Below are 9765 nucleotides of genomic sequence, written 5' to 3'. Positions count from 1 at the left end.
GTTTTGGAAAACGGATTGGAAGCGTGTCCATGTTTCCTTTTTGTTTTGTTTCGGTATTCCACCGCTGGCAGACTCCTCACTCCCTGGTAGCCAGATAAAGAAGTTCTAAATGTACGCAACTTTCGACTCTGCTGGTGCATTGTGTGGCAGGCAGAACACCATGGCGAGTTGTGCATGTTCTTGCATCGCCAACACTGCTCTGTACACATTACATCAAGAGCATTATAAGTTCCCATTTACTCTTGATTGCATGCGTCTGAAGACGGAGGTGAATGTCATTGACTGGTTAATGTTGGGAGCTATCGAACATGTTGTTCGTAACAATGTTGTTCACAATGTTCTGTAAATTTGGTCTTGTTTCTGCACCTTTGACAGGTGAATAGTAGTACATACGGAGGATTCTTCTCTTTCTGCGCACATCACACGCATTACTAGTGCCCTGTGTGCACCTGCCTGCCTCTGCACCCGTACGCATGGCTACCATCATAGTTTGTGGAAGCACGACGGACACGGGTCAGTGCTGCCCGAGCAGCTTCCCTCCACGTACTCGCACGTGCCAGTGGAGTGCTTAGCAGAGAGCTTCACGTCCTGCAAGCTGACTCCCGTGATATGAGACTCCTCTAAGCCTTCCAGCTCGAAGGCCGTCTCAGATTTATCCGACGTGATGTCGATCAGAGTGATCCCGTCGAACTTTGGCGTCGCCGTCGCATTAGTGGGCTTCAGACCCTTGTGGTAGTTGAGGCTCATAGACACGGCAGCGGGGACGTTCTTCATGCGTAGGTGATGGTACGTGATGTTGGAGACCTCCCCGCCTCGCCCGCGCTGGCTCTTCAGTCGCACACCACGTGCCGTGCCATCCAGGGTGATGTTGAAGAACGTGACGTTGTGAACGCCGGCACTCATCTCGCTGCCGATTGACATGCCGTGTCCATGGAAACCCTGTGATAACATGCGCGTGCGGACACACACGCGGAGAGGAGCGAAAACACACCGTGCTCAGCAGTCCAGTCTTGAACGTGTCATGTGCATTCCCACCAGGGAGTAGAAATTTTACAAATGTCTATTTAATTATAGGTATTTTACTACTCCCTGATTCCTACAACATGTGGTGGTTCTGCCACTGACCTGTAGGTTCCTGACCAAAATGTCTCGTGACGCCCGTCCGTACTGCCTGCCTAGCCAGTCAATACCGGATTTGACGGCAATGATGTCATCACCCACGTCCAGCTGACAGTTCTCCACCAGCACCTGCAGTGAACAATGCGTCGCGTGTGACAGAAAAGAGCAGTTTGATTTGAATATGTTGTGACTGAAAGTAACTTAGTTTCATGCAAGGCAGTCATCAGACATGCTTCAGCATGAAATCTAAAGGACCCCATCTCTCTTTCACAGTACAGCACTCGGCGCATTGAGCACTTGTCCAGCAGTTGCCAAACTTTTCTCTGTGAACCATGATTTTTTTTAAATCATGGTAAAATCTAGTTTTTATTCGAATAATCACGGTTTTGGGTTACCTGGTTACTAGTACATGTACATCATCATGGTGTCAACAAATTCAAATTGACAAGCGTTAAAGGGAAATCTATCACCCCTCACCGTTTAGGAGCCGCATCTGACGCCTGATCATGGGGTGGTGGCGTCCCACGGAAGCGGAAAGGTGGTTCTTGACCAGGGAGTTGTACGACTCCTTGTTCTTGACCTGCCCGGTACGCGAACCCGTCGATTTTTTTAAGACTAAAATCAAATTTTCACCAGTTGTAGTCTTCGGCGTGCTGAGTCGAAGGGTCTTGGTCCGAGGAAGCTGAGACGCTCCCTTCCTCCTTTATTCCCAAACGAACTGCGCCCTGCTACAATCCATTCAGATAAAGATGGGCCCTGGCTCTGGCGAGCTCCCGTATTTGGCGATTTTTCGTGATTTTATCGTACACAGTGCAGTGCTGCGAAATTTGAAAATGGGTCCAAAAGGGCACCTGAACGGGGGTTCGAACCGCACAATGCACTATTGCAGGTGGGGTCAAATGGCTGGGATTTTGATGGTTTTCCCAATTCAGTGCTTTCGGGGCAAAGCCTGGCCGAAATCCTATTCTTGTTGGGGCTTGCTTTTTGGAGAAATAGACTTCAGAAACACAATTGGAAGAGGATTCAATAGGGGATTGCAGAAAAAATTCTTTAAAAAACTCAAAGTTTGCGCAGTTTGGCCCAGTTTCCGCGGAAGTGGCGAGTTCGATTGGGAATAAAGGAGGAAGGGAGCGTCTCCGCTTCCTCTGACCAAGACCATTCGACTCAGCACCCCGAAGACTATAACTGGTGAAGATTTGATCAACGATTATTACTGCAGGAGTAGTTCTTGCCCATATGCACACACTGGAACCACACACATTATTATCATCATGGCATAAAATATCCACTGGTTTGATGGAAAGACGCAAACGGGAAAAGTCTGAAGAAAAAATTGACTGTCACCACCAAGACTCGAACCAGGGACCCTAGCTTGTCGCCAGCGATGCTCTAACCACTGAGCTATGGCGTAGTCGTCATCCCAGCAGAGACCGTTCAACATTTCTTCAGACTCCGTAACTCACACTTCCTGTGAATCCACACAGGCGGGTGGGACGCAGCCCTCGCTGTAACCCACATTTGGCATACGTTTGCCCATTTTTGTTCACGCATACTGAAGTACATGCTTTAGAAATACCTGTTGGCTGCAGTCCAGGTCGATGCCGTCAGCATTGGGCGCGTTGGCTGGGTTGATCACGATCACGTTGTGCAGATGAACACCAGTTATGTTGCTGAAATGCAGCGTCCAGCTGGGAGAGTTGTGAATGTTGACGTGATCTATCTGTATATTAGTAGGGCACATGGAGATGTTAGCAGCACGCTAGAGAGTATAAGACAGTAGACCTGCTAGTACTCTGGGGCTCAAACACAAGGCAATACACAAAATTACTTGGCTCACACCTACTCCACTAGAACTGATGAAAGCCGATCCGGAGAATAATCAAATTCTATACACAGTGATCCTTTCCCCGCCCAGGCGCGTGCTCGGCGATGGGCACGGGGGGCACGTGCACCCCCCCAAAAATTTTCAATCTGGGTAATTGCAATTGTAATGTATGCACATATGCTCTAAAATTCAAGAAAGGTTGCAAACAAATTGCAGAAAATTGCCGGGGGGGCTCCCCTCGGCTCCCGTGCACCCCCCTAGTTGGGGGGCCGAGCACGCCCCTGCCGCCTATACATGTTTCACGTGCAGTGACAGTGTCAACTATATAGTGTGGAATGTTCAAGCATAGCTGTTGCGTGACAAAGGCTGCCCACCCAAGGCTGCCCATTTTTGGATTTTCGGGTGACGAGAAACATAGAAATAAAAACGTGTGGCCTTACATGCAAGTGAAGTACATGATTGTAAGGTTACCTCAACATTGGATCCAGACACTAGGTTGACCATGTGAGGACGGGAAATGCCCTTGCACGGCGATGACTTGGGGTCGCCTCGCCAGCATTTCCACCAGGGCTCGCCGTTCCCGTCGATGGTTCCGCCGCCGGTTATGCGTATGTTGTCGGCAAAGTAGGAGTGAATGAACGGCTGGTAGATGAGATGACCGCTTTCTTGATAGTCACTTCCACCGCCGTACCACTGTGCATGATAAGTTAGGAGACGAAACAGTAGGTACACTGGTGAATTCATGGGAAGAAACCCGTGGATCGGATGCACTGAGTGGCAGCGATCTGCCGGTATCAATTTTAGCAGAAGTTTATGACGGGCCTGAGGTCGTATCGCCAGTGCACATGTACTGTGCTCATAAACCGCATTGAATGTACCGTAAAGTACCGCCAGAGCGCCCCGCCTCGCGAGAGCCCTGATTTTACATGCCGCCAGGGAAAGGAAAATTGTATGGCAGAGTGCAACGAAGTTTGTCACGGCGTGAAAACCATTGTGTACTAAGGTCACACTTAGCAGGTTTTTGCGTGGAGCTCGTGTCCGTTCGAAGGTACAGATTGACTCCACAACGTGCAATACGTGTACAAGATTCGTGTCGTATGACCTACAGACAGAAGACCACCTCCACAATACGACCACGAAAGGACGAGACGGTGGGGCGCTCTTGCGGTACGTTACGGTAATGCCTAATGGCTGACCAAACCAAACATGCACTTAAACATCGTGCACAAGGCAGGGGCGGATCCAGGAGGGGTTCCAGGGGTTCCATGGAACCCCCTAAATTTCGTAAATGTACTACAGTCGTCCCTCTCTAATCCGGCACCTTTTGCAACGGCATTTTCTGCTGGATAAACAAGGGTGCTGGATGATCGCATCCTGCCCTCCAACCCGGCCCACCCGTTAACATACATGTTTGTGTCGTACGTCAACACGTAGGGATTTTCTGTGTCAATCCAAGTACTTTGTGGAGTGCATGTCTTCAACATACACTTGGGAATATCCTATGCACTGGCATAGGATATTCCCAAGTGTATGTTACATGGATTAGAAAATCGAATTATGTACAGTTTGAGTGATTTGTTGCAGAAAATCGCTGCTGGAGGCGGAATTCAAGTACGTAAAGTGCCGGATTAAAGCGTAAAAATGAACTGAAAAAATCCGTTTTTCCAGAAAGTGTGCTGGTTTGCAAGGGTGCTGGATAAACAAGTGCCGGATTAGAGAGGGACGACTGTACTGGCAACCATACGCGTGTGTCCATGTACATGTATCAGCTATTCAGTTTTGACTATACAGGAGCCCCCCCCCCTGTAGAGATCGCTGGATCTGCCGCTGCAAGGTGCATGTGTGGAACTAGTACAGTACTCAACTCACAGGCAGTGGCTGAATCAAGGGGAAATCTTCACTGTCCGTGCTGGCCAGGATAGTGACGCCATCGGGAACCAAGACAACGGTGGAGGCTGAAATGTTGAAGGCACCTGAGCAGGAAACAACCGTGACACGGTGACTCCAATGAGGACTTCACCGGCTCACTGCGAAGCCTAGGCCGCCGTGCATGTGTCATGGAAAGAAGAACCCTGTCTGATTGTGTGGCCATTGGCACAACACAATCCACCCGTACATGGTTCTTTTCTACCTGATGGGATGCAACTATGACAACTTTGACTGAGAAAGATGTAAATGCTGATTGAAGGTACTGCAGGGGCGTAGCAGCGGTCCAGCCGGACCACTTTTTTTTAACACAATGCCACAAGTGCCCAGAATGCAGGATTTTGCACCCTTATTTCAAAAATTTCCCGGGGGAGACCCCCGGACGAACCACTTCCAACAGCGGTGCTACGCGTCTGTACTTCAGTAGTACATGTACAGTGAAACCGGTCTAAGGCGACCCCTCAAGGGACGAGAAAAAGTGGTCGTCGTGGCCAGGTGGTCTTCTTATCCAGGTTCAGTGGGTCACGTGACCATATCCACATGTGTTACATCATTTTGATCAGTGCATCACAGTGCACACACCTATGCTACTCTAGCACGACTCATGTGCCTGGGCTCCTCAGACCTGTCAAATGTCGTGCATGCACCATGTACATCTACACTTCCGGCACTGATGTGTAGATCTACCATGCCTGGTGCACCATGTAATGCGTACATTTACATGGCTAACACTGTGCAACGCGGTCGCGGGTGGGCGGTCGTCGGTCGCGTTGAGCGAGTGGTCGCCTTATCCGAGGTGTTTTGAACGTGAATGCGTTCGTGACAAGGAAAAGTGGACGCCATGGTCGAGTGGTCGCCATGGTCGAGTGGTCGCCATGGTCGAGTGGTCGCCATGGTCGAGTGGTCGCCATGGTCGAGTGGTCGCCATGGTCGAGTGGTCGCCATGGTCGAGTGGTCGCCATGGTCGAGTGGTCGCCATGGTCGAGTGGTCGCCATGGTCGAGTGGTCGCCATGGTCGAGTGGTCGCCATGGTCGAGTGGTCGCCATGGTCGAGTGGTCGCCATGGTCGAGTGGTCGCCATGGTCGAGTGGTTGCCATTGCAGGTTTTACTGTATGTGTTCGTTTCACCTTCCATGACAAAGGTTTGGCTTCCCAGTGGATTGAGTATAATAATACAGTGGTTTCACATCTGTCACATGACCACGTGAGGCAGCCATGTTGGTTCCAACTCCACTCAACCTCCGCATGTATGGGTCACGTGATGTCAGCCTTGTTGGTTCCACTGTCCACATGACGTGATCACTTTCTGCACAAATTTGGTCACATGACAAATACAATGTATGCGAAACCACTTTTGTATAGTTACATCCCGAGATATTGGGCTATTTTCAAGATGGCCACAAAGTCCAAATCGAATATTGAGTACGGTACTTTTGTACTCGTTGCATCACTAACCAGTCAGGTAGACTGTGTTGTTGGAATCCGCACGAGGACGTCTCAGCCTCGGCTGATCCGGCGCCCAGAACTCATGCTCATAGTGCTGCTGCTGCTGCTGCTGCGCTTCCGACTCTGCACCAGAGAAGAGGCCATGTTGCCTGTTCTTGCCGTCGACAGAGTCGCCATGGTTCCACACCCTGCTGTTGCTGCCATGGTGAACATGGTGAAGGGCCGGGAACAGAACTGTGCCCCCGCCAGCACTGCACAATCAGGCGACACGGGCACAACATTCATGCATAATTATCTGCAGCATGCTGGTAACTGTGCATGCATCATTCTCTGCTGGGAAACACTGTACAATAGTCATGCCGTAAATTCAGCTCACGTCTTTCATTGGTCTCGCCAGTGGACGTACCGGTACCGTAGAATCCCGCGGACAAGCCCTCCCGCGTATAAGCCCATGCCCGCGCATAAGCCCAGGGTTTGTTCGAACATCACACAGCTTCATCGTACAAGCCCATGGGCCTAGGTCATACCGGGAGTCCATAAATTATGGACTCTTGGCCATACCATGTACATGTACATGTACGTAGTCCATGCACATTATAGTTTTTTTCGTACATTTCAGCACAATCATCGGTTGTTTTTGTTTGCACAGTGGTTTTCAGCAATGTCCTTCACACTTCCTTGATACTTTTCAATTGCACAACTTGGTGTCGGCGTATAAGCCCATGCCCGCGTATAACTATAAGCCCATGTTCTCGTATAAGCCCACCGAAATGTCCTTGTGAAACAGATAAGCCCATGGGCTTATCCGCGGGATTCTACGGTATCTACATGTATGATGATGACTTTGTATACTGTATAAATAACACAGGGTCAGGTCCACTCGTTTTTCAGTGTGCTATGTACCATGGTGTACTGCAGTACTTGTACATGTGTACAATGACTCAATCAATGGCCTAGATCAACAGCGTACAGCATCGGGTCGGCCGTCCCTTCTACCTTGTGCAATCAGCAAACGCCTTCCTGATAGCTTCGGTGTCCTTCGTTTTGCCATCGCCCTTCGCCCCATACTTGCTTACATCGAATACACTGCCGGGGCCCGTCCGTACGCCGACACCACGAACTGCTGTCGCCGCTTGTAGTGGTGAGGGCGGATTCTGCCAAGCTATTTTAGCGGAGCATTGCGACGTCCTCGCCGTCACCACCAGCAGAACGGCTGCCGTCACCAGCGACCCTCGCATTCTCTCTCCGCAGAGATTCCCTAGACCACAACGAACTTCCAACAGTTTTCATTCAAGACAACCAGCGTTGTCGAAATTTCGTCCTCTCCACCCGACAATGGCTGCACATGCAGCAAACACGATGATTGTGGTCAAACGCCCTTTATTATTGAGATGTTTTCTTTTATCCGTGATCTGATCACCATCCCGAAAATACGCACCACGTGGTTGGATTGTACTTTGTAGTGCATGTTTGGACATTTTTCTTTCGCACTGATACATCTGGTAGATCTACCATGATCTACATGGTGGGCCCAGGATTCGCTACACGATGTTGACATCCGAGCCGGCGAGAGCTTGGCTTGGCCAACCACACTGTTGTCGACTGGCATAGCTTTCACCGGTCACTGTGACCTCGCCATCCCGGACATCGTCAACAACCCCCCCCCCCCCTTTATTTGGATATTATGTTCGTCAGCAGTTGTTGCCAGTGTGTTCGAAGTGCTTGGTGGATTCTTGGGTGAGCCGGTAGATCTACCCTCCGTGCGTGGTCGGGTGCAGCGTTCATGATCAGGAACGAGGTGCAGACAGTAACATTGTGTGTGTGTTGTCGGATGAGTGCGTTTACGTTTGCCGAGTGGAAGCGCGGCGTGCTTCTTCGGTGTGCTCCAGACGGCAGGGGTGAGCTGAGTCGGTCTAGTCTAGTTAGTGAGTCCTCCCACTGGTACCAGTACCGAGGCTCAGAGGGGTGGTGCACCATAGTCACTCCCCCCCCCCTCCCCCTTTGGGGCTCCCTCCCATTACAATTGGTACATGCAGGCGCGTACGCAGGGGGGGTTTCCCGTTGCCCGGAAACCCCCCAAATGTTCCAAACGAGCAACGTTTTTGGGCATATTTTGGTAGGGCGCACGATCGATCTGGCAAGAATGCAAAACTTCAACAGATCGTACCTCAGTCAAATCTGGCTCAAATCCAACTATCCAAATATCCAGGTCGAATAGAAAACTCTCAGCAGTCGGTTGGAACAATTTGCGGCGCGCTGCGAGCAATATCTCTTGAGATAAATCGTTCGTAACTTGAGCCGTGATCTCGCAATTTCAAAAGCGCGCAGTGCGACTCGAGTATCGAGAATTTGAGACTTTCGTCACGCTGATTTGCTCAAATTTGCAGGGGCTTCACTTGTGATATTTTCAAGAGCACGCAGCAAACAAATCGAAACTCTGCGATCAAGAGAAACGAAATCGCTGGAGCAGGACGCGTTTGGGCCTTTGGCGGCCCAGTTTGGGGCATTTTTTTCGCACCGTCGCTGCACTCTACCGCTATAGCATATAGCGCTGGATACGCTGGATATGTACATGGCTGTACCATGTGTACTGTGTCCTGGCTATCATGTTCGACCTCATTCTCTCCGAGTCTCCCTGGTACCTTTCCACTTCCAGGAAGCCTAAGATAATGAAGATTGAGTGAGTAGAACTGAATATGATAACCTGATCAAGATCAGTAAACGTGCATTACGGATAGTGTTTGGTTACCCCTCGTCCTCCCATTCAGCCCCAATTCTCGCACGCTTCTCTTTAATGCCAATTTCAGTCCGCTTCAGTTTAAAATTGTACTCAGTTGTTTTCCGTTGCGTCCTAGGCCAGACCAGTGTCCTTCTTCGAGACCTCTTTGTACTTCGCTCTTCAGCAGCTAACACTTTGCAATGTCGGACCCGCCTTCACTCCTCCAATGGTCTTGTTTTACCCCGAGTTTATTCACGCTACGGTCTGTTTTCTCTCTCTTATTTGGCTGCAGACAGATGGAATAGTGCTCCATCTGATATCCGCACTGCTGCATCGCCATCCCTATTTCGCCATGCATTACTTTCATTCTTAGGGTACCCGTAAGAAGACCTTGAGTCTGTGGGGATTGCCCTATCAAAATATGAATAAATAATAATAATAATAATAATAATAATAATAATAATAAGTTATGATCCAAAGAACATGAAAAAATGCATAATTTTGAAAATTTCCTAGGGCTCTTTAGAAAGGGTTAAACGAGTCATTGTTTGTGATTCGTTTGGAAACCCCCCTAGACGTGACCCTGCGTACGCGCCTGACATGTCATAGGTACTCTTGGTCATACTATTACTAGTATTAGCCTAGCCTACAGCTGTAGCCGGGGACGAAGGGACCAGGACTGCAAGAGTCGTGAAAGCCCTTTCCGTTTCACGACTCCTGCTGCAGTCCT

At 49.8% G+C, this 9765-nt stretch overlaps 1 protein-coding gene across 1 annotated transcript; it reads right to left on the bottom strand.

Moving 5' to 3' along the window:
• Window positions 1–215: 215 nt before the first annotated feature.
• Window positions 216–7676, bottom strand: LOC135823114 (uncharacterized). The gene is made up of 7 exons (XM_065335952.1): window positions 7313–7676; window positions 6326–6567; window positions 4814–4917; window positions 3416–3637; window positions 2696–2839; window positions 1126–1248; window positions 216–939 (listed from the first exon to the last, which is right to left on the bottom strand). The coding sequence occupies exons 1-7, from the start codon at window positions 7552–7554 to the stop codon at window positions 484–486; spliced, it is 1533 nt and encodes a 510-aa protein (XP_065192024.1). The 5' UTR covers window positions 7555–7676; the 3' UTR covers window positions 216–483.
• Window positions 7677–9765: the final 2089 nt, after the last annotated feature.

The sequence above is a fragment of the Sycon ciliatum genome, chromosome 8 (assembly GCF_964019385.1).
Source record: "Sycon ciliatum chromosome 8, ocSycCili1.1, whole genome shotgun sequence".
Taxonomy (NCBI): Eukaryota; Metazoa; Porifera; class Calcarea; order Leucosolenida; family Sycettidae; genus Sycon; species Sycon ciliatum.
Note: the sequence above shows the minus strand (reverse complement) of the source record. Positions and strands in the feature narration are given on the sequence as shown.